Source organism: Petaurus breviceps, unplaced genomic scaffold (assembly GCF_028583685.1).
Source record: "Petaurus breviceps papuanus isolate PSGF00001 unplaced genomic scaffold, PetGlider_PUasm1.0 90601, whole genome shotgun sequence".
Taxonomy (NCBI): Eukaryota; Metazoa; Chordata; class Mammalia; order Diprotodontia; family Petauridae; genus Petaurus; species Petaurus breviceps.
In genome coordinates this window covers 3,676,575-3,700,042 of record NW_027187282.1, presented here as the reverse complement: position 1 = coordinate 3,700,042, position 23,468 = coordinate 3,676,575, and the positions used below count along the sequence as shown (strand labels likewise).

Genomic DNA, 23,468 nt, shown 5'->3' with positions numbered 1-23,468 from the left:
ATACTGAGAGCAAATGACCTAGAAGTCGTCCACAATGAAACATGCCATGTGTGCTCCTTCCTCTTTTTCTTCCTCACTCTTTTCCTACCCTTCGTGATGATTTCTCGCTCTACCCGCATTCTGCGTTATTCCAGGAGCCTTGATGCTGGCACCCATTCTCTCTCTGTGCATCTGCCCAGAGGTTCTGGTGTCATTAGCCCCCCTATAGCTGGGTGCTCCACACCCCTGGGCTTTCTGCTTCTGCCTGTTCAATGTCTCCGTATTAGATCAGAGCATCTGGAAAACAGGGATTGTCTCATCTTCCTGTGTCCCTAGAAGCTTAGCATGGCACTAGGCACATACACATAAGATGGTTCTTTTTCTTTCATTTGCTCTTTCCTTCAACCCTGGGGAAATAAGGGCTTCTATCGCCAAAAAGCCTTTCCTTGAGCTAGCCTGCCCAAGCTCTATCATCTTTCCTGCCTTTTTTTTTTTTTGGATGGGGGAAGGGAGGCAATTGGGGTTAAGTGATTTGCCCAATGTCACAAAGCTAGTTAAGTATCAAGTGTCTGAGGCTGAATTTGAACTCAGGTCCTCCTGACTCCAGGGCCAGTGATCTATTCACTGCACCACCTACCTGCCCCTCTCTCCTGCCTTTCTAAGACTGCATGGCCAACACTGCAGAAAGTAATACAGCCTGGGACTGTCTTCTTTCAAGCCTCAATGACTTATGCCTGGGACCAAGTCCTCTGTTGGCTTTTGACATCCCTGTTCCTGCCATAGGGTGATGAGATCCACAGGAGGTAAGCTACTAGAAGGCAGCTAGCCTCCACTGCTGCAGGATCCCTGTACCGAGACCCAAGGCACTCCCCCACTGGAATAGAGTGGGCCACCCACCTCACTCCAGGGTAGGAATGGTGCCACGAACCCTAAATGGCCAGTGGGGAGAAGCCAGGAAGGCCTCATGTGTATCTGGCAGCAATCCCCTCCTCTACAGGAGAAAGGTGGGAGACTTAGGTTGTCTGTAGTGTGAAGCTCAAGATGAAGCTTAGGAAGCTTTGGGCTTCTGCTCTCCCAACGCACAGGATGGACACGGAAGCAGTCACACCATTGTACACAGGGGGTTTGGTAATTTTCTGTATTCATAAAGCTGCAGTCCTGAAGGGAAACAAAGACCACCTCCAGCGACTGCTATTGGAATGTAGCTGGCTCTGGGAGCTCAAGCAGGTGAAAGCATGTCTGGTAGGTGCTGAATGGCAGACCCAGTGCAGCGGTAAACAGAGCTGAGGAGGTGGTGGCCAGGTGCCCGGGGCTGCTGGGAGTGGAGAGGGCCAGGGAATCTCAGTGGGGCCCTCCCTCTCCCCCAGGGCCAAGCTCCTGGTCTTGTGGTCCCAAGAGTTGCTAGGTGAGCAGAATATGAACAGGGGAAGGGCAGAGAGAGAGGACAGACAGACCCAAAGTGAGGCCGATGTGCTGAGACAATGAACATGGAGGCTGGGGATGGGAAACAAGGGGGGTGGCTAATGGGCTACCAGGCTGCCTCAGAGCTTGTGGGGATTTACCCACTTGTAGGTGCCCTCGTACTGGAAGCCCACTCTCTTCATCAGTTCGTCTGCTTCGGGAGGGCCTCGGCTGTGAAACAAACACAAGGGCAAAATGGGGCTGTGCCCTCAGCTGTTGGGAGGGTCCTGGCTACCCCTGGAAGCAGCCACCTCACCTGCCATAGACGTAGGTAATGGGCTGGGTCTTCTCCCTCTCGATGTGGTGCAGTAAGGGTGTAAAGATCCTCCAGGCTTCCCGAAGCTCATCACTAGAGGAAGAGAGAGAGGCACCCAGATGGGTCTCATCACGTGGGGCCCTGAGCTGGACAAGCCCCAGGAGGGGGCTCAGGAAGCTTGGGCACCCAAGTGGCAGTAGCTGCTGAACCCTACCCCACAAACCTGGGGCCAGGGATCATGAGGGCAAGAAAAAGAAATGGCAGTGAGCAGTAGAGGGGAGGAACACCAGGGGAGGAGAGGGGCAAGTTGTGGAGATTTTTACAAAGTAGAAAAGTGAGGCCCAGAGAGGCAAAGGGTTCACAAGATCAAGGTCACATAGTGGGTTAGTAATGGCAGAACCATGAGGAGAATTCAGGTCTCCTATTCCTCTGGGGGCATGGAGGAGGTGGCAGGGAGGATGGAGAAAAGAGAAGAGGAAGAGGCAAGAGAAAACTCTTCCTGTGGTCTCCTCTGATCTCCAGGCACTGCTAGTGTAGAAACTGGCCTTCCGCTACCCCACAAGCCAAAACACACCAAACAACCCCTGCCAACCTTAGCCCTGGCCCCTCTACCTTCAGATATCGGGGAGAGGGAGGCATGCTTGTTAAGAAGCAGCCTGGCCAAATCTCTTCAGCTGAGAAACAAAGACCCTTGGGACCTGGGGTAGGTCCTGCCATGCCTTGGGAATGGGAATTAAGCAAGGCCATCTTTCTCTCCCTCTTCCCCCAGTAAGCCTTGAGGCAGAAGTATTAAGGCTTTCCAGGATGAGGCTTCTGAAGGATCATGGGATTCTAAAGGCTATCTAGAAGGAGGACACAGACCCAGAATAGGGAAGTGACTTGTTATGGTCCCAGAGGTGGGATTTGAATCTATATCCTTCAGTCCCAAATCTAGCCCCTTTCCTTCTGTCCTGGAGGAGAATGGGGAGCAGCAGTGGTCCGGGCCCCCACTGCTCGAAGGCATCTCTCACCTGCGCACAAAGTGCATCTGGCTCCCACAGAAGACATCCAGGATAAGGCGCTCATAAGCATCGGGCAGCTTCACGTCCTGCAAGGCCAGGAGGGGTAAACAGGATGAAAGAAGGCACCATGATGGGGAGGCCAGGCAGGGAGCAGCCAAGGCTTTGGTTCCCTTGATCCTCCCCCTCCCTTCCTTCCATTCCTTCATCCAGTTTTTCATTCATTCCACACACATTTATTTCTTAAATACTGTGGGGGCAAGATCCCAGGCTAGCTCACAAGAACTGCTGAGCCTCAGAAAAGTTGCCCTCCCTTCTTCTCTGTTCCTCGGCATCACTGCCTGCATGCCCTGGGTTCCTCCCAACCCATGTGACAGCCATCCATGTGGCTTCCCTGTCTGCCCTAGAGTTTCTTGGTCAGGTTCTCTGAATGCTGCTCCCCATTCTCCACTTTTGAGCCTCAGCTAGCTTCTGCCTGTCTGCCATGGCACCCCTGCAGGTCTTTTCCCCTGGGTAACTCCTACCATCTGCCTTGATTTCCTTCCTCTGCTTTAGTTTCTGGATGTTGCTGGAGCAGAGTCTGGAATCATGCTGCTGGGGAGCCCTGCCACATTTTGGCGACTAATCTCAGCTTGGCTCAGCAACTCCAGCTTCCTGGCCACCCCTGTGTTCTGCTTGTTGGCGGCCTTTTGGAGTCACCCCCCTCCCCCTCCAATTGCCCCAGGGGCTCTTCCAACCTCACCTTCTTTCTGATCTTTGCCTTTCCCTTCCTCCTCAGTTCTACTAAGGGCACCAATAGCCCAGGTTGGTAACCTCAGAGTGAAAATTGGGAAAACCAAATAGATTCTATTTTGTATCACTGCCAACATTTTTGTAACTGCCAAAGTCATGTTTCATTTGTCTCAGAGTTAAGATTGAAAATTCAGCTTCCTTAGAAATCACTCATTGTGTCTGCCCAAATTTAGAAGTTTGGTTCCCCTGCTAATCACTGTTCTATTCTAACGTCAAGGAAATCTGCTATCCATGAATGATGAGGATGAATGCCAGGGAATTTGGGCCACTATTGCCCAACTGTTCTTGCAGGTGAATTCAAATGATGAGTATTTCTTAGTGACAGGATGGAAGGAGGGGTTGTTACTAGCCCCTTGTTACCAATTTCCAACCAATCATACTGTTCCTCACACCTATGATGCTGCAAGCTTTGGAACCAATCATACTGTTTTCCCATCTGTGATGCTGCTTTCTAGTTTTCGGATGTTCTTCCTTTGGTCTGTAAAAATGATCTGTCTGCCCTCATTCCCTCATTCTGGGTCTTTTGGCTTCTTGATGAGGAGCTAAAGACGGCTTTTATTGGTAACTGCTAGCCTTATCAATAAATTGAGAGTGCTTAGAACTTCAAGCCTCAGTTTATTTTAATTCTGGCCTCACTCCTCTCTCTTGCTACCAAGCTGCCATGTCCTATTTACTGCTCCTTACCCCCCCCCCCCCCCCACAAATCTCCTCTATTGTTATTATTTGTCCCTTGTTTTCAAAGAGAACTAATGACATCACATTGGGTGATGTCTTGATTTGTGTGTGAATTGGATTTAAGTGAGGCAGAGTTGCCCAAAGTCATTGTCCTTACTCTCTTCTAGAGTCTTCGAAGTCCAATGGCAAGACAAAAGTCAAGATTACTGGTGAAGGCCCAGGATGTAGTGGATGACTTTGGTGTCTTACATATCTGACCAAGCTCTAAGCCCTCCATGGCGCCTGCTTCAGCTGCCTTCATGGCCCTTGTGTCAAATTGTTCTCATCTGCCCATTCTGTCAGAGGAAATAGCTTGGGGTAGACATCCCTCTAACTCACTGACAGTTTGAGCCCTGTCATTTACCCTCAACCTGGCTTGGGCATCTGCTGAGAGAACTGAGTGGGGTGTGGCCACTAACATCCTCAAGCCTCTTAGAGCCAAAGGTCAGGGTGCCAGATGGGCACCAAAGGTGGATGAGCAGCCCTGAAAAGGGTTCAGCAGCCCTCACCCCAGAGGTGCCAGTCTTCCCAAACACCCCATGCCCTGCCTCTCCTATATTCACACCATGACCACCTTAGTTTAATTCTGTCAAGTCTCCTAACCATTCCTCCTGCTAAGCTTCATGCTGAAGCCCAAGTAAACTCCCTTACACATCATCATTCCTCTTAAAAATAATCAAACAAAACATGTCAGTGCCTGAGTGCCCAACCTCCTGATTCTGGCACTCAAGGCTTTTCCCAATCTGATGACAACCTACCTTTAGCTTCTTCTCATTTCCCCACTAAAAAACAAACTGGAACACTTGCTGTTTCCTGGTCTCTTTCTCGGGTGCCTGGAACAGATTCTTTCTCTCCCTCCTCCTCCTGTCTGTCTGCTTAAATACCTTTTCTTCAAGGCTCAATTCAGAGGCTCTATCACCTTCTCCCTCCTTAAACACTTTAGAGTGCTTGGCCCGACCCTCTCCTTGGCACTTGTACCTCTCTCCCTTGCCCCAGAATCATCCTTGCCCTGGACACACATTTGGCCAACAATGGTTGCTTGGCCAATACTTGGGTTCCCAGCCAGCTCCCCACTACACCTGGGCCCGGGCTGGGCAGCTTGGGATCAGCTCACTTTGTATCTGTTGCCATAGGTCAGGTCCAGCTCAGACTCTTCGGGGTTGAAGAACATCCCTGGCTTCTTGGTCATCATCTTGGTGTAGACAGCCTCATTGGGCTGCACTCGAATCACCAGCTCATTCCGCTTACACTGGCGCTGGAAGATGTCACCAGCCACATCCCGGAACTGTAGCCGCACCTCTGCTTTGCGTTCATTCAGGGCCTTTCCACAGCGGAGGATAAAGGGGACCCCTGGGCCAGAGAGCAGAAACAGAGAAGAGACCATTGAAGCTGGTAGGCTCAACTGCTATTCAGAGTGGTTTCCATGTTCACACTGATTGTCAGCTGTTCTCTATGGCCTTCCCAGAGCCATAGGTAGGCTTGGCGGGCTGGGTTATCTCCTAGGTAGGAGGACCAGGACTCTATTCTCAGTGCCTAGCACCACAGGAATTAGATGAAGTTCAACAAACATTAATTAAATGCCTACTGCATGCTAGGTGCTGGGTATGCAAATATAAAAAATGAACCAGTCCCTAGCCTCAGGGAGGTTCCATTCAACTGGAAGTTAGACTCCTGACCAATCATCTAATTCAGCCTCAGTATGTGAGAGAGAAGGGCCCCACAGCTAAGAAGCAGCAGGTTTGGGGATTTTGCCATTACCACTCTCTAGGCAGAAACAGAGGTGGTTTCCTGGGGAGAAAGGGCAAGTTCATCAGAATATCATGCAGATGATTTCACATCTATAATCCAGATCAAATTGCTTGCCTTCTCAAGGAAGGGGAAAGAGAATTTGGATGTCAAAATTTTTAAATAATGATTAATTTTTTGCATGTAATTGGGACATGTTTGCTTGAAGGATATTAGGAAGTGCTGATTCACTTGGTTGCATGGGTCAAAGACTGAAAGGGGAATGGTTTTTAGGAAAGGACCCCTGGGCAGGGCTGAGGAGAGGAACAGGAAGTGGGGCAGGTTGTGAGGCCATATGTGGTCAGAGTTCAGTTACATAAGGAGAGAAAAAAATCTGCATTCTGTTTCTGTCTTTAAAATGACATGCTCTTTAAGTTTCTCTGATAAAGGCCTAATTTCTCAAATATATAGATAACTAAGTCAAATTTATAAAGATAGGAGCCATTCCCCAACTGATAAATGATCAAGAGATATGAAGTTTTCAGATGAAGTAATCAAAGCTATCTATAGCCATACTGAGGTGTTCTAAATTGCTATTGACTGGAGAATGCAAACTGAAATAATTCTGAGGTACTATCTCATACCTATTAGATTGGCTAACAGGATAGAAAAAGAAAATGACCAATGTGGGAGGGGGTGTGAGAAAAATGAGAATTATTGCATTGTGGAGTTGTAAACTGATTCAATTATTCTATAGAGGATTTTGGAACTGTGCCCAGGGGCTATAAAACCATGCATACCCTTTGACCTAGCAATGCCACTACTAGGTCTGTATCTCCAAAGTGATAAAAAACAAAGGGGAAAAGGACCTGTACATACAGGAATATTTGTAGCAGCTCTTTTCTGGTGCCAGGGAGTTGGAAACTGGGAGGATGCCCATCATTTGGGGAACGGCTGAACAAACTGTGCTATATGATTATGACAGAATACTGTTGTGCTATAAGAAATGATGAGCAGGATGTTCTCAGAAAAACCTGGAAAGATTTACACGAGCTGATACAAAGTGAATTGTACTGTGTACAAAGTAATAGAAATACTGTTCAATGATAACAATGATGCAAGAGAACTCTGAAGGACTTAGGATGAAAAACGCTCTCCATCCACAGACAAAGAACTTATGGTGTCTGAATACAGATCGAAGCATACTTTTTAAACTTTCTTGAGGATTTTTTTTTGTTTTGTGTTTTCTTTCACAACATGACTATTATGGAAATGTTTTGTATCGCCTATGTATATAGCCTATATCAAATTGCTTGCCTTCTCAATGAGGGAGTAGGGAGGGAGGAAGGGAAAGAATTTGGAACTCAAAGTTAAAAAAAAAGTTAAAAATTGTTTTTACATGTAATTGGGGGAAAAATAAAATACTAAATACATTTTTTAAATTTCTTTTTTATTTTTTGCTTTTTGGAGGGCAATCAGGTTTAAGTGACTTGCCAAGGTCACACAGCTAGTTTTTGTGTTGTGTCTGAGGCTGGATTTGAACTCAGGTCCTCCTGACTCCAGGGCTGGTGTTCTATTTACTGTGCCACCTAGCCACCCCTACTAAATACATTTAAAAAAAATGCTAAAAAAAAATGCCCTTTTCCTCCAGATTCTTTTTTTTTTTTTAAAGCAATTGGGGTTAAGTAACTTGCTCAAGATTACACGGCCTGTGTGTAATGTGTGGATGTGAAGTATCTGAAGCATTCCTCCAGATTCTTAAGGAAAACTCCTGGATACATTTTGATTTTGCTTCAATTCAGTCAAGGAGAAAAGGAAATTTGTTTGTATCTTGGGCAGGGCTCAGAGGGTCATGGTAAGGGAACCCACTGGTCCAACTTGGAATTCCAGAAAGACCAGGTGGAAGTGGGGCAGAGAGAAAAATGGAACCATAAGCTCACAGAGCTAGAGGTCACCATAACTTTTAATGTCAAAGGCATAGTAACCACTCAATAAAATGTTTATTGTGGAACGCTATGGTTAGGAAAGACAGGACAGAGAACAGTACCTACCGTCCCATCTTTCATTTTCCACATAGAGGACCACTGCAGCAAAGGTGGCAGTGGTAGAACCCTGGGGCACTGTGGGATCATCCAGATAGCCTTTGGTGGCTTCCCCTTCTCCATCTGGGTTCCCCACATACTGGCCCAAGACCACATCAGTCGTTCTCACCTCTGAGATACACTTGAGGACCTTCACCTGGGAAAGCAGAGGGAAAGGGTGGTAAGCTGAGCTGGCCATAAACCAGGTCCAAGGTGGAAGGCAAGGGCCAAAGCAGGAGAGCTGGGACAAGGGACATGGGACACAGAGAGACATTAGAGCTCAAGGGGACTCTGGGTACTCTGGACAAACCCAACTGGTCCCAGAAGCTTGGCTTTCCAGTCTATAAGCCAGTTGCATCAATAGGCATGGGGACCCTGGGGGGCACAGAGGAGGATACGTCCACCCCCTTCCCCCATATCACCCTGGCTTTGCAGGCCTCTGCTGTTAGACACATGATGCTTCCTTTCAACTCAATGTCATAAGAGGGAGTCAGCTCACTGTCTCATTAATTCAAATGCCACAAGATCACAGAGATAGGATCTTAGAACTCATCTACCCCAAGCCTCTAATTTTACAGAGGAGTAAATTGAGGTCCAGGGAGGGGTGTTGTCCATGCGCCACTCTTCTCAGAGGCAGTAAACTGTCAGATCTTTTCTCCCTAGTTGTGAATGTCTACAACCAGGAGACACGAATTTCTTCCTGTGGGTAGTTTTCCTGGTATCCATCCCAAGTGTGGCCCATCTCTCCAGCCTAACTCAGTCTGAGAGTTAGCACCCCAATAACCCACTCAGGTAAGCCACCCTGGGCAGCTTTGAAGCAAGGGTAGACCTTTTCATCCCGGACATCATCAGAGTTGGTGGAGGCAGGCTTTTCCATGGCCACTAGGCAAAGCATCTGTAAGAGGTGGTTCTGCATGACGTCTCTGTGGGGGCAGAGAGGAGGTCAGATATGAATCTCAGACCCAAACCTCCAGGACTGGAGACATGTGGAACAAGGAGACAAAGAATTCAAGGAGGGTAGTCAAGGCAACCATACCATATAAGGCTAAGAAACTGGGCACAGTTAGCCTAGAGAAGGCTCAGAGGAAATAGAGAGCTGCCTTTAGGCTTTGAAGGGCTCTTTGGTGGAAAATGTATTAGCCTCAGTCTGTCTGGCACCAGAAGACAGAAGCAGGAACAGCCAATGGCAGGGGAAGGTGCCAAGGCAACTTATTGGAAGGAAAACCTTCCCACTCGGGAGAGCCACCCTCTTGGGGAACAGGTTGCTTTAGGAAGGTGGATGGAGGGGGATGGGATGGCTAAAGCCTGAAGGTGACCACTTGATGGAATATACTAGAGTAGGCATTCCTTTTTGAATATGGGTTCAACTAGATGGCCCCTGAAGTCCCTATGATTCATTAAGTCCCACTTCCTTTCATGAATCTTGCCTGCTCCCCAACCCTCAAAGCCTGGGCAGCTTCCCCAACTCTGACACATCCCACTCCCTCCCCTTATATGAATGAAAAGTGGTATCTTTTTTTTTTTAAAGCAATTGGGGTTAAGTAACTTGCTCAAGGTTACACAGCCAGTTATTTTTGTGTGGGTGCCAAATATCTGAGGCTGGAACCGACCCCAGGTGTCCCAATGCTGGGGCTGATGCTCTTACTCACTGAGCCACCTGGCCGCCCCTATAATATTGTACACTTTGTGTTAATGTGATATATTTTTTTTTTTTGCCTTTTGGAGGGCAATTGGGGTTAAGTAACTTGCCCAAGGTTACCGGCTAGTTTGTGTGTGTGTGTGTGTGAAGTGTCTGAGGCTGGAACCGAACTCAGGTCCTCCTGCCTCTGGGGCCAGCGCTTTACTCACTGCGCCACCTAGCATCCCGAAAACTGGTATCTTTGTAACTTGTGCTTGTGGCTCCTCTTTTGACCCCTGGGACCAAGCAGAACAAACTCAGATCCTCTTGCAAAGGACAAAGAGCCCAGGAGAAGAAAGCTGGGGGAGGTGCCCTCCTCTCCAGGGGAGTTCCCAAAAGAGCCTACAGGATGCGGCAGCCGCATCCTGCAGGGAGGCCCTGCCCTGGCCCTGGCTCTCACCGAATGATCCCAAACTCATCAAAATAACCCCCTCGGCCAAGAGTGCCAAAGGGCTCCTTGAAGGTCAGGATGACACAGGCAATGTTGTCTCGGTTCCAGATTGGTCCAAAGATCCTATTACCAAATCTGGGGAGAGAAGGAAGAGGAGAGTGAGCCACCAGGATGAGTGCCAGGAAGCCATGGCCATGGCCATGGCCAGAAGGCTGACTCCAAGGCCAAGGCACTGGCCTCCTCCCTCAGGCACTGCTCAGCCTTGACGCTTGGGGCCTCTTCAGCAGAGGAGGGGAAGCAGAGCCTGGCAGGGTTTCTCCTGGACTTAGCCCTGCTGCGCTGGGCTGTCTGCTCACCTCAGCACCATGAGGTTTTGTACCATCTCCTTGCCCAGGTAGTGATCAATCCGGTAGATTTGGTCCTCTTGGAAGAGTGAGGAAATGTGGTTTGACAGCTTGTCAGAGCTCTGAAGATCCTTTCCAAAAGGCTTCTCCACGATGACCCGGTTCCAGCCTCTGGTTAGGAGGAAAGGGAGTCAGAGCCCAAGGTCACTCACCCCCTTATGGGCATGCACCCAGTAGTCCCCCCCAAGCATCTTTCTGGCTCAGAAATGGCTGAGGCTGAGGGACTCTGGCTTGTGAAATCCTGGACTCGAGAGCTGGAAGGGCCTTCAGTACTCATCTAGCTTGACTCCCATGTCACAGAGGGGAAAACTGAGGCCCAGAGATGGGGAAGAGATTTGTCCAAGGTCCCATGGCCAGTGAATAATAGGAAGTACAGGGCCTGGATTAAAATCCAGTGCTCTTTCTCAGAAATGGACTACTTCCCCAAAATAGAGGGCTATGGCATTCTTCTAGGTCTAGTAAAGAGGAGGCTAGAAGTTTAGAGGGGCAGCTAGGTGGCGCCATAATGGATAGAGCACTAGGTCTGGAGTCAGGAAGACTCATCTTCCTGAGCTCAAATATGGCCTCAGACCCTTACTAGCTGTGTGACCCTGAACAAGTCACTTAGCCCTGTTGGCATCAGTTTCCTCATCTGTCAAATAGACTCATGACTGAAATAATGGAACAACAATAGGAGGTTTAGGGAAACTGGGGTGACTCCTTTTTTTACCCATGCCGAATTCCCTTCCCCACCTCCTTGTCCTTCTTGCTTGCCCATCAGTGCCTAGTGTTAAGCTCTGCAGACCCTTCCATATGGTAATGGGACATGACCCTTCTCCCAAAAGAGGGGAGACAAGGGGGACTTACACCTGGCTCATGCAAGTCTCTTTGATGTTCTTAGTGACAGCTTCATAGACAGTGGGTGGCAAGGCTAGGTAGAAGAGGCGGTTGGCCTGTTGCCCATGATGCAGGGAGTTCATGTGGGCATTGAGACGCTGAAAGGAGGCTGGTTCATCATACTGGCCAGCCACGTAGGAATTTCGAGAGAAGAACTCCTCTAGCCTTGGCTTCTCTTCTGGAGTGGCCTGGGCAACACAAAGATAGGAAATCATGGTACTCACCTTTGTCAGAGAGACTCAGGGTATCAAGCTCAGTCCAGAAAAGGGCATCCAGGATTGTGAGGATGGAACTAGGGATTCAAAGGGGGAGCTCTTTCTACCACGCTTCATCGTCTTACTATTGTAAAAGTCACACCCCTCTAGAAGGAACTCATCCAAGACCCAGATGGTGCTGAGAGTACAAGGAGGAAAAGGGCAGATAGGGATGGGGGCAGTGGGCTAGAGAAAAACAAATAGGGGGGCCAAATTCCAGGTTAGAAGATCACTGATGGAGCTATACTGAATCTAAGCTCCTCATTTTCCAAAGAAGCAAACTGAGACCTCAGAAGGGGAAGTGACTTGCCCGAGGTCACATGGGTGGACAATGACTTCCAGGCTTAGGGCCCCCACCTTAAAATAGGGTTCACTTTGCTTTCTGATGTCATCCACAGTGAGGTTTGAGCGAGCGTAGCCCACGATGAAGGTATCTTCTGGGAGGAGCCTATCACGGAACAGCCACCTAGAAGAAGATTGCTCAGGCTGGGGATTGGCAGGGCTAGGCTGGTCTGGCCCTCTCCCACCTGCCCAGTCTTGTCCTCCTCTGCCCCAAGTTGAGGGATTTGGTACAGAGAAAACTTACCAGATTGTAGGGTAGATTTTCTTCTTTGCTAAGTCACCCTGAAGAAAAGAGGAGATGAGACTGCTCAGGGAGGGCTACAGTAAAATGTGAGTCCTTCCCTCTTTTCTAAGTGCTGCTAACAACTGCCAACTCAGTTGCCCATTCCCCAGAAGGGCGCAGGCTCCCTATGATCCAGTTTGCTGGACTTGTTTTCTGTTAGTCAAGGCGGTTGGCCATGCTGGAACCACACTCTCTCTATACTATCCATTGGAGTACCTGGAGCTAAGCGGACACCTTGGAGAACTATGGGCTAGTTGTCCCTTCATGTTACAGATGAGGAAGCCAAGGCCCAGAGGAATGAGGTAAAGGAAATTCTCACAGATCATACAGTTAGTGGCTGCCAGGATCTGAATGCAGGGCCTCTGGCTCCACAGCCAGCTACCCAAGAATGCACTGTCATAGAAAGATATTTAGGGCAATCAACAAACTTCTCTTGAGAATCAGATGTGTCAAGCACTGTGCTGGGGGGGGGTGAGTTTGCCATGGGGAGGATTCCCAAAAGTCAGGAACTCAAGAATGTAGTGCCAGATGTGGCAGGCCCAAAGTGGTATAGGCACTTGCCCTTTCTCCTAAGAAAGCCAGCCTGAGCATGGTACCCAGTAGTGTGTGGGAACGGGGAGGCAAAAGGGGTCCCAGGGTTCTAAAACCTCATAGGTGGGAACTAGTAGCTGTTGCTGTCCACAACCCTCTCTATCGTGCTCTGTGATGGGGAAGGGCCCAGGTTTTCACGGCAGATGGGTGGGTGGTGGCTGAGGGCTACTGGGTACTGGGAACTTGAAGGACAGATTGGACTTGTTCTGTACAGCTTGGGGAGGGCAGCAGGGCGAGGTATAGTTGTTGAGAGGTTGATCGAGCTCAGTGGAAGGAAGAGATTTCCTGGTCACCCAAGCTATTCAACAATGGCAGAGGTGGTCAACTGCCTTTTGTTGGAGGGCTCCAAGAAGAGGCTAGAGAGCTGCCTGGTGAAGATGCTCTAGAGGGAGGAGCCTCTTGGCCAGTTCTGGATGGCCTTGACAGAGCTCTGTGCTTCTGGGAAATGACAGCATGTTACAGCCTGGCCACCCCGGTGCTCCATGGTCACAGGCAGCACAGGGCAGAGATAGGGATCTCCATTCAAGTCCTGCCCAGACATCCTTGTGGAGTTACCACGGGCCAGAAGTTGCAGAGAAAGGCTGATATGCCCTGGGAGTAGGAGATTCTTACTCAGAGCTCTTCATATCAAGGAAATTGCAGCATGGGCAGCTCCACCAAAGAGTCAGGTCAGAGTGAACATTGTCAAGGACAAGCTTGAGCAATAAAAACCACTATGTGCAAACAGAGGGAGCAGTACCCAGCTGCTGGGGCCCCAGTGCCTATTCTAGACCAATGTCCTCATTTTACAGAAAGCCCCAGAGAGGAAGTTTCATGGAAGAGCCTGGAGGGCCAGAGTCTGAAGTGGAGAAAAGCTTAGAAGCCCAGTTTCTCTACTCCGTGTTCAGAGATCTCTCTATTCCCTTTCCTGGGAATGATGCAGTTGGTGCCAGGCATTCAACACTTATCCTGCTAGAGAATAAGACTTCAGGGATGATGGGGGAGGTGTGTTCTATGAATGCTCCAAACCTGGTCACTTCCTCTTCCCCCTCCTTCCCTGAGCTGAACCCCACAACACTGTTCCTCATACTCTGGGAATGGTTTCAGCCCATGGACTTCAGAATATTTCAGGCAGTCTTCTCTTGTCTGTGGTCTTCATTCTTCATGCTATGACATGGAAGGGGTATGGCATGGTTGGTTTTTGGAGTCCCTGTGCTCAACTCTTTCTCCCATTTATATCTGCTTGTGACCATGCTCACTAAGGGATTGGCAAGACCTCTCCTCAACACCCCTCTGAATCTCTCACTGAAAGCAAGTGGGAAGTAAAAGGTCTCTGAAAGGTACATGAAAGTCTTCCCTTGGTTAGTAGATGGGTCCACATGGATAGGCAGCCCTTCCTGCACTGGCGTCCTATATCCAGCTTCATGGGGAAAGGCCTCCAAAGTGGGTAGAGGAAACCTTTCCAGGCCCAGGAAGCATTCAACTACAGTCATATTCTGCTTGGACCCTGGAGCTCCTTCCCTCTAGGAACTACCCTGGCACAGATGCCTTCACACAGCATGGAAGGCAGTGGGCTGGGTTTCTACCCTACCAGGTCCACTTCCAAAGGCTGCAGTTCCTCCTACTGGGCTATGATGGCAGTAGCCTAAGCTTCCATTTTCTCCATCTCTCAAATGAGGGAGTGGGACCAGGTGACTGATCTCTAAAGGTCCCTTTCAGAAGAGGATTGTGGAGTCCAGTTCTTGCTCTCCCACTCACTATGTAACTGTGCTTACCATGACTTCTCTCTAAGCTTGACTCCTTGCATGAGAAATTGCTGGGCAGGGGCCCTAGCCTGTTGGAGTTTAGGAGCCTGGGGGGAGGTCAACTTCAGACTTCTGTTCTCTGTAGGGTATCCTTGACATGACATCTAACTCTGGGGGGATCCAACCTTGAGGCAAGGGGATGGGGGAAAGGGGTGGGCCTCTTCCAATGAGATGACCTCAGCCAACCTTCTTGGGGCCCAGTAGGAGCTCAGCTTGGTGATCAGGTGGGTGGGGATTCTGCTGAATTGTTTGTACAGAGCAGATTTGGCCCAGGCCCAGCTGGCCTCTCTCCTGAGCAGGCGGGCTTTGAATGCTGGGGACTGGGGAGAAGGCGGGACTTGCTACAAGAGAAGAGAGGCGCCTCCCTCAGCAAGCCCAGAGCTGAAGACTTAGGCATAGGGAAAGGTGAGTCACTGCAAGTCAGAAGTTACCTCAGTGTCACCATGACACAGCAGAAATGACTTCAGCAAGGGGGCCAGGGGTGCAGGGGATGAGGTGGTGGGGCAAGATCTGAGCTCAGACTGAGAGCTAGAAGGGTCCTCTAGAAGCTGCTCCAAAGCCTTCCATGGCCCAGAGAGGAAGTAGCTTGTCCAAAGTCACATAGCTAAGAGTTCTCCCTTTTGGTCTGGGCGGTCTGAACGCATGCTCAGGCCTTGGCTCTCTCTCTCCCTGTCTCTGCCTCTCTCTTTCCCTGCCTCTCGTACTTAAAAAGTCTTCCTTAAAAGACAGTGAAAGAGCAGTACAATGGATAGTGCCAGGTTTGGAAAGGCCTTGAGTTTGAATTCCAGCTCTCACTTGCTACCTCAGTGCCTTCAGCTACAAAATGAAGGGGCTTGGACTCACCCTCTAAACCATCAATCTGTAAGCTTAAAAAAAAAATTAGCCCTTTCTGACTCTTGACCAAGGTTGGGACACTGACTTGGAAACCTGGGCAAGGAAAAAGTGTAGCTGACTGCCCAAGGGCCAGAGTAGAGCATTTAGGATTGCCCAAGGGGGGTTAGGGGGAAGAGGAACACAGGCAGCGGCCTTCCCACCACTGTTACCCATATTTTTAGGGGGCCCTTGAAGGAAGGATGAAGTCTATCTGTATCAAGCAGAGATGCAGCCAAATGAACTGGGGCTAGTTGGAGTTAGCCTGGGACAGCTCCTTGGGGAAGGAGACAGGCCAAAGGAGGGAGGGGGAAGGCTCAGGCCTGGCTCCTCTGGGCTTGGTGACCACACCCTCCCCATCCACACCCTGGGGGTGGCCCATCAGTAACCCAACAGACCTGCTCCACCAAGGACCAGAAAGCAAGATGCCCCCCACCACCCTTGGCCCAGAAAATGACTCTGCCAGCTATCAAAGCCCATGGCGCCATCAGTTTGGTAACTAATCTTACTTACTAAGAATACTGATACAGGTGGAAGAGCTGGGACACTTGGGGGCAGGGGGCCTGGGTCTGAAGGAGTCTGCTTCCAGTCCAGGCCTGCTTGTCTTTAGGCAAGTCACTTAATCCTCCTCTAACAGGGTAATACTGCCCACACACATGCCCAATTGTACCTCCCTCAGAGGGCTGAGATCAATGAGATGTGGGGCACTAGGGCAAACATCCCAGAAAGGGAAAAATAAACATACAAGTGAAGGCACTCTTCTTGGCAATATACTGCGTCTAAAAGAGAACTTCTCATCTTGCTCCTGCGCCCCTCCCATCTTCTGAGTTTCCCTAGTTCTTTTCATAGCACCATTATCCTTCCAATCTCATCAAATGAGATCCTCCTTATAAAAAGGGCTTAGCACACAGCATGCACACAGTAGGTATTATAGAAATGCTTATTCCCCTTCCTTCCCTCCCTTCAGTCTCCCAGGTTCACAATTCCGGGGTGATCCTTGTCTCCCTAACCCCCTAAGAGTTTTTACCTCGGCTATCTCTTGAACATCTCTTCCCTCCCACTGGTTCTCTCAGCTCATATATTCCAACAAGTGACTAAGTTAGTCTCCCAAGGGAGCCTGTCTGCCTACCTCTGCTTCTACCTCTCTAGCTCATTCTCCACAATGCTGCCAAGGGCTGTCCCTTCCCCTCCTGACTAGTGATCTGGCCTGGGTACTTATCATGGTGAGCCCCCCCCCCCCACCTCGCCTCTGTCCTTGGACCACCCCCCCTTCTCCAAGCAGTTAGGGTACCACCTTTGTGTATGGAGCTTTTCTGGATCCCCCCACTTCCTGATATTTGACAACTATGTATTTATCTCTTTTAAGGTGTAGTGTGTGCTTGTGGTAAATTCTTGTCTCCTCCATTAGAATGGAAGTAGGGACTATTTCATTCAATTCATCCTTGTCTCAATGCCTCACATACAACAGGAACTTCAATGCTAGCAGATTCTAGCAGATTCACAGGGTGGTCAAATTTCCTCTTGGGAAGCCCCTAAATGTGATCTCCAGGAGGTCAAGAACAGGTTTTCTGCCATGGAGCTCCCAAGGTGACCATGTGAACCAGTAGATCTCCCCAGGCGGGGAGGAAAGAGGAAGACATCCTTTTCTACCCAGCCCCCACTCAGCTTGGGTTTCAGCCAGTGCTTTAAAGAGCTGCCCCACCCTAACAGGAACTTCCGGAATCAGCTTAGTTGCAGAAATTTGGGGAGCACCCCAATCTGCTGATCAATCCAAAGTACAATTACCCCACTGTAGGACTGCAAGCTGGAGTAGGCCTCAGGGGACTTGGGGGATCACCTAGCCCAAAGAAGGTAGTTTATGCAGGAGGAAACTAAAGGCCAGAGAGGGAAAGGGAGGGATTTGTGTCATCTCCATCCACAGCTAGTGAGAGTGATTACTTTCCCTGGTCACTGGTTGCCTATCCCCTCTCCAGAGAAGTTTCAGGTACTATACTCATTTCTCATTAGGCTAGTGATACTTCTTTGGAGATACACTCTCGGATAGGGGCCAGAAGGGAGGGCTCCCCATTAAGGTTTCATCTTAGCCCTTGGCCCCCTGCTGGACCTTATTTCCTGACTATTCACCTCTGGATTCAGGTCTTAGTGCCCAAAGACCTGAATCCAGAGCTTCTAGGGGGCTAAGAATCTGGACCAAGGCAAGCACAAAACCTCCTATCTTCCTTTAGATGGAAATCTTTCTATAATGAATCCAGCACCCCAACTTAAGACTTTGTTCAGTTGTACCTGACTCTTCGTGACCCTGATGGGGGATGGAACCTGGACCCTTAAAAGTAAAAGACTATGTCTTTGTCCCTGAAATGTCCCACACTTTTCTACCTAGATACCCCATCCTTTTAAGTGTCCTTTCATTATAGTCCAGACCATTTAACACCTTTCATTGTCTACACCTGGCTACTTGCCACTCCTTAATCTCTTTCAGATCTTAAGTCTTTTTCGGTATAAAAGTACCAGTCTCATCCCTATTAAATTGGGCAGATTCTTAGAATCTTGTCTGCTTCTATTAGCATCACAATAAACTACCTATTTTGGCTGGAAGGCTTGAGTGGTCAAATTCTTTCAAGGCAGACCTACCCTGTACCCCTTATATTTTGGGGTTTATAGCACCCCAAACCACAACAAACCTATTAGGGTTTTCTTGGCAAAGATTCTGGAGTAGTTTGCCATTTCCTTCTTCAGCTCATTTGATAGATGAGGAAACAGACACATACATGGTTAAGTGACTTTCCCAGGGTCACACATCTGCTAAGTATCTGAGGCTGGATTTGAACTCAGGTCTTCCTGACTCCAGGCATGGCATTCTATCCACTGTGTCACCTAGCTGCTCACATAGACTTCTTAAAGAGGATGCCAAATCTAAGCTAACTTCTCAGTGACAATAAATGGAGGCTGAATGTCTATGACCTTCCCAGTCAGGAATGCAGGCCACTACCCTCAGCTACTGAGTTCCATGGAGCTCTGCTTTGGAAAGTATATGCCCTTTCTGATTTCTCCCTCTCTCTCTAGCAGTGTCTTTCCCCACTTGTAATTTTCTGGGTCTAATCACTGATGCAGACTGGGAAACCAGATCATCCAAATTACCAATCAAAATGTTTTTATTTATTTTTTTGCTTTTTGGAGGGAAATTGGGGTAAAGTGACTTGCCCAAGGTCTCATGGCCAGTAAGTGTTAAGTGTCTGAGGCTGGATTTGAACTCAGGTCCTCCTGACTCCAGGGCTGGTGCTCTATTCACTCACCACCTAGCTGCTCCAACCAAAGTGTTTTTAAAACAAGATTTAGTAAGGATGTCACCAATCCTGCAGCTACCCTGCAGAACCAGGAACTCAATTTCTAGCTTTTGCTTAGGGATTGATAACCAGAGATGTTGAGTTTACAAAGACAACAAGGAGGGACAAGGAAGCAACATAGAGGTATCCTGAAATTCTGAACCTGAGGCTTGTCAGGGCACTCTCAGCTCCTTCCTACCATCCATTTGAGTTCCATCCTTTCTGTCTCTAGTCTTTTTCCTCCCCTTCCATGGTGTCCCCTGGAGCCTTCCTTCAATCATATTAGCTCTGGGCACACCTTCTCAATAATGAATGACTTGTAGATATTTTGTGTTGAATTCTCTATCTCCATGGTGTTCCCTCTGCCTACACAGAATTTGACCTTCTGGAATGCAAGGACTATCCAGCCAGTTCTCGCTTAAGGTAAGTGGACTGATCTGCAGACCACCCATGGCTCTGTGGGCCCTGCAGCTGGAGGATGCTTGGCCCAGCCCCTGCTGCCAGCGCAGGAGTTGAATTGGTGTAACTGATTTACTATAAAGTGAAAACTATCTTTTGGGGGCTCTTTTTCCCAGTGCCTAGTGCATGGTGCTTGACATTGAAAAAGACCTTCCCAAACCCCAACCTATCTTGCCAGCCTCATTAGATGCTCCTCTTTCCTGAATTCTGTAGTTTAGTTACAGTGATGGTATTCCTGCTCTACCTTGCATCCTTCCATCCATGCCTTTGGACTCTCCAAGCTTTCTCTGCCTGTTAGACTCTCTCTACTTCCTTTAAATCTCAGCCCAAACACCATCTTCTATGTGGAGCCTTTCCTGATCCCCATAACTATTAGGGTCTCCCCTTCATCTCTATACTGCCTTGTATTTATTTGGTGTACACAGACACACCCTATTCCGAGATCTAAACTCCCTGGGAGCAGGGACTGGTTCTCTTTTGCCCTTGTATCCCCTATATGCCTGGCATCCTGTAGACTCTTAATAATTGGTTTGCTTGCTTGAAGAACTGAAGTACTCCTGGGAGTAGAAAGTTGTGGGTATGGACTCAGAGATCTTCTGGGGTTGCTCACAGGGCTTTCGATGGATTCCTTTGGGACTACTGAGGTTTGCATCTACACAATTATTATTTTACTTATGTGAAATGGGCCAATAGATATTAAGACCTTGGACTGACAAAGGTTGGGAAACAGTGACCTAGATGAACGGACAGGGAGAGAAGTAAAGGTCTCTCTTTGCTCTTGCCCTCTTCTGCTAGCTCATTCCACTCTCTGCACCCTCCACAAGCTACTGAATTCCTCAGGTCACTTTTTTTTTCACTTACATTTCTGAATGTAAGGGAATGTATGGTTGAGAAGAGCTGAGTTTGAGTTCCACCTCAGGCCCTTAGCTCTGGGACCAGAGTTGAGGCTCCCTTCAAAACCAGAAATTCCAGCATCGTTAGGGGGCCCACAGAAACACTGCCAAAGGTAGAACAGCAGTTGGCAAACCTTGTAGCACTCTTGAAATGCCACCTGGCATTACCAAACTTGAAGAGCAAATGATCCTAGTGCAGGTCTGGGCTGATAAGTGCAAGTTTAGGTCCAAACCTTGAATTCTAAATGAAACTTGGCCAGGCTGTACTTGGTGAAGAGGGCACTGGGGGACAGGGGCCTCTAACTTCTGGAGTGCGGGTGGGACTTTCCTTCCAAGTCTCAAAATTTAGAAGATAATTCCTTCCAGGACCCCAGAAACAAACCAACAACCAATCAAAACCCAAATCCAAACCAATTGTGATTTGAAAACCAAGCTAACTATAGTCTTGCCTTTGATAATATTCTGTTGAAGGGTTTCAAACACCCCTGGGGCCACAGGGCTCAGTCAGAGGGAAATAATGGGGTATTTGGAAACCCTAAGGGGCCCAAAGAAGCCATTCCAACCAGGTCAGAAGACTGAGCTAGGTTAGACTAAGAAATAACAAAGAAAGATAACTAATCAGCAGATAAGCAAGAATGACCAGCGACCTTTCCTACACCATTTGCTCTCAAGAAATTTTCACCAGACTTAGGGAGTGGCCCTCCCTCCTTTCCCTTTATTGGCCAACCCAGAGGTTGCCCTCTCCACCCTGATTTTGGATTTTGAGGGGGAAAAAAAGCTCTAGCATGGGAAGCTGGAAACCTGACTACTGCATTAGGGGGACAAGAAAATCATTTTAGCTCTGTGGATTTTATTTTCTTCATGTATAAAATGAGGGTGATAATCACTGCCATGATCCCAGGACAAGAAATCAGGTTAAACAAGGTAGTGTGAAAATAACCTTGAGCAGAGGGCCTGAAGGAACTAGGCCTTTGGAGCCACTGGGAAGAGTGAAGACCTCTGCTAAGCAGAAGCTGTGAGGTGACTGGGCAAATTACATCATCCCTGGGCTTCTAAAAAACTCGGACTAGGATCACAGAATTTTGAGGGGGGGGTGGGGGGGTGTTAGTCTAAGCTCTTTCATATTACAGATGAGGAAACTGAGGCTCAGAGTGACTAAATGATCTGTCCAGATGACTTCTAGATTCCTTCCTGTTTTGAGAGGCCACATTTATGTTACATATACAATTTTGTGGCTTGGCAAGAGGTGGGAAGATGGTGTGGGGACTCGACTTACCGAGGCTCCCATAATGATGAATATGTGTGTGTCTGATTGGTGGAAGGCGTCGCCTTGGTATAGCTCTTCCCGGAGAATCCCACACACTTGAGTACGGCTTAAGGCCACTTGCTCCGCCATGCTGTTATCTAGAGGAATCAAAGAAGGAAGGCAGGATTGAGAGGGAGCTCTGAGTAAGAGATAGTTGGAAGGTCATTGCCCCTCCCCCTAAGAGGGACAGCTTAACTCCCCAGGCAGCCCAGGTTTCAAGTAGTATCTCCAAGTTTGGGATTTAGGAGAAGAGTTCTCTCAGATTTTTTTTTGGGGGGGGGATAAAAAAATCTTAGGTTTCTGATGCCTTGAGGTCATCTGAGCAGGTTTCCCAGCAGAGATATTTTGTATCCATTAAGCCCATTTTAAATATCCTAGGTTCTGAGCAGGTTTCCCAGCAGAGATATTTTGTATCCATTAAGCCCATTTTAAATATCCTAGGTTTGGTCATGAAACTCAATGGCCAAGCCTGGGGATCAAATTGGTGTCCCACCTGTGTCTTCCTCTAAAGTGGATGTCTGGAGAATAAGTTCAAAGCTGGAGCCTACAAGCTGGTGATTCTAGTTCAAGGTCTTCCTAGATTAGGGGGAAAGAGGTAGGGGTTAATCTGGACTAGAAAATCAGGACCTAAGCAGGCATATTAGTTAATTCACTGGCTTCTGCTTTGAAGATAATAGGTCCCAGTCTCAGGGCAGAATGCTAATTAGCTCCTTTATCCTCTTGCTTTGAAGATGATGGATCTTAGTTTCTGACTCCCTCATTGTGACCCTAGACAAGTTTATTTCTTCTGGAGTCTAAGGTTGCTTCCCTTCTAAAGCAGCTAGACTGGCTAATCTTGGATATTTCTTTTCATAGGACCAGTTTATAACCAAGTACAAAATGTCATTTCTCCTTGGTTTTTTCTGATGTCTCTCCTATTTCTAAAACCAGTCTGTTTCAGTCCCCACAGTCGCTACTTTGGAAAATTCTCCGGATGCAGCATTATTCTGTATCTGCAATCAGCATGGCACTAGTCTGTGGAAGATTATTGCATGTGGGTGGTTGTTTTGTTTTTAAAAATAAATCTCAAGGGAGAATACTTCTTTGCAAGGGGTTATGCCACCAGCAGGGTCCGAATCCAGCTAGCTGCACTTCAGCCTGCCCCCAGACAAAGGTTCCATTGTTGCTACCTGTTGGGGGCTCGCTTCAACTTTGAGAGGACCTTGGTGGAATCTGATCTACCTCAGGAGATGGCTCTGAAGGGTTAGAAGTTTCTCCCTGGTAGGTAGGAGAAGCAGAAAGCTGGAAGAGAAGGCTAAGTATTTCCAGGAGTCAGGATGATCACATCACTAAGCTAAAGCCCCCTAGGGATATGGAGGAAGCTTTCCTTTAGATCTTTGCCCCTAGAGACAAAATGCAGGGGTCAGGAAAGGCAGGACAGGGTGGAGATGGGAAAGAATACAGTACCTTATCTGAACAGGAAGGCAATCAATGCAGACACAGCCTCCAGAACTGGGGTCAGGAGGAATCAGACGAGGGAGGATGTAGGGGAAAGAGGATCAAAGAGCCTGGGGAGAGTAGGGCCCCGACTAAGGGGAAGGTGGGAACTGCAGAGAGGCCCAAGAAAAAGGTTATTGGGATGGAGAGCTCAGGACTGAGGCCAGGATGCAGGGCGGGGGCGGCTGAGGATGGAGGAGTTTGGGGCTGAGCCCCTCGGGGAGGGAAGGGGGGGCGGCTTCCTTACCAGTGTTCGCCTCTGGATCGTGGATCAGCGGCTGAGCCGGCAGAAGAAGGGCGACGACCGGGCCAGCGGTTGTACACGGGTTAATGCCTCGTCTGCCTGAGCGCGGATCGGTTCCACTCGCCCGACTCCCCATCTCCGCCCCCTGGCTCCGCCTGGCCCGGCCCCGCCGGTCTGGGAGCCCGCCCTCTGGGCTCTGGCTCCGCCCCTGCCCTCCTCCCTGCTCTGCCTTGACCGGAGTTTGGCTCACCCCACGCCCTCGGGTACCGCACATCAGCGCTTCAGCCC

At 48.8% G+C, this 23,468-nt stretch overlaps 1 protein-coding gene across 2 annotated transcripts; it reads right to left on the bottom strand.

The window, feature by feature from the left end:
• Positions 1-1,103: 1,103 nt before the first annotated feature.
• G6PD (glucose-6-phosphate dehydrogenase) lies at positions 1,104-23,429 on the bottom strand. Of its 2 annotated transcripts, XM_069063757.1 has the most exons (14): positions 23,184-23,237; positions 21,954-22,036; positions 21,431-21,558; positions 12,196-12,233; positions 11,967-12,075; positions 11,326-11,543; positions 10,432-10,590; positions 10,085-10,210; positions 8,836-8,929; positions 7,977-8,163; positions 5,315-5,550; positions 2,707-2,783; positions 1,697-1,789; positions 1,104-1,611 (listed from the first exon to the last, which is right to left on the bottom strand). In XM_069063757.1, the coding sequence occupies exons 3-14, from the start codon at positions 21,548-21,550 to the stop codon at positions 1,521-1,523; spliced, it is 1,548 nt and encodes a 515-aa protein (XP_068919858.1). In that variant the 5' UTR covers positions 21,551-21,558; positions 21,954-22,036; positions 23,184-23,237; the 3' UTR covers positions 1,104-1,520. The 2 variants fall into 2 exon arrangements, with proteins under 2 accessions (XP_068919858.1, XP_068919857.1); XM_069063756.1 differs by lacking the exon at positions 21,954-22,036 and having other exon boundaries at positions 23,184-23,429.
• Between the last annotated feature and the right edge of the window lie 39 nt (positions 23,430-23,468).

Bases quoted from the DNA above. Each gene is read 5' to 3' on its own strand.
- G6PD (XM_069063756.1), bottom strand. From the start codon at position 23,316: ATGGGGAGTCGGGCGAGTGGAACCGATCCGCGCTCAGGCAGACGAGGC. The intron at 5,551-7,976 runs GTAGGTACTGTT...TCTCTGGCCCAG, and splicing joins GGAAAATGAAAGATGGGACG to GGGTCCCCTTTATCCTCCGC. The intron at 2,784-5,314 runs GTGAGCTGATCC...CTGGCCTTGCAG, and splicing joins CCTATGGCAACAGATACAAA to GACGTGAAGCTGCCCGATGC.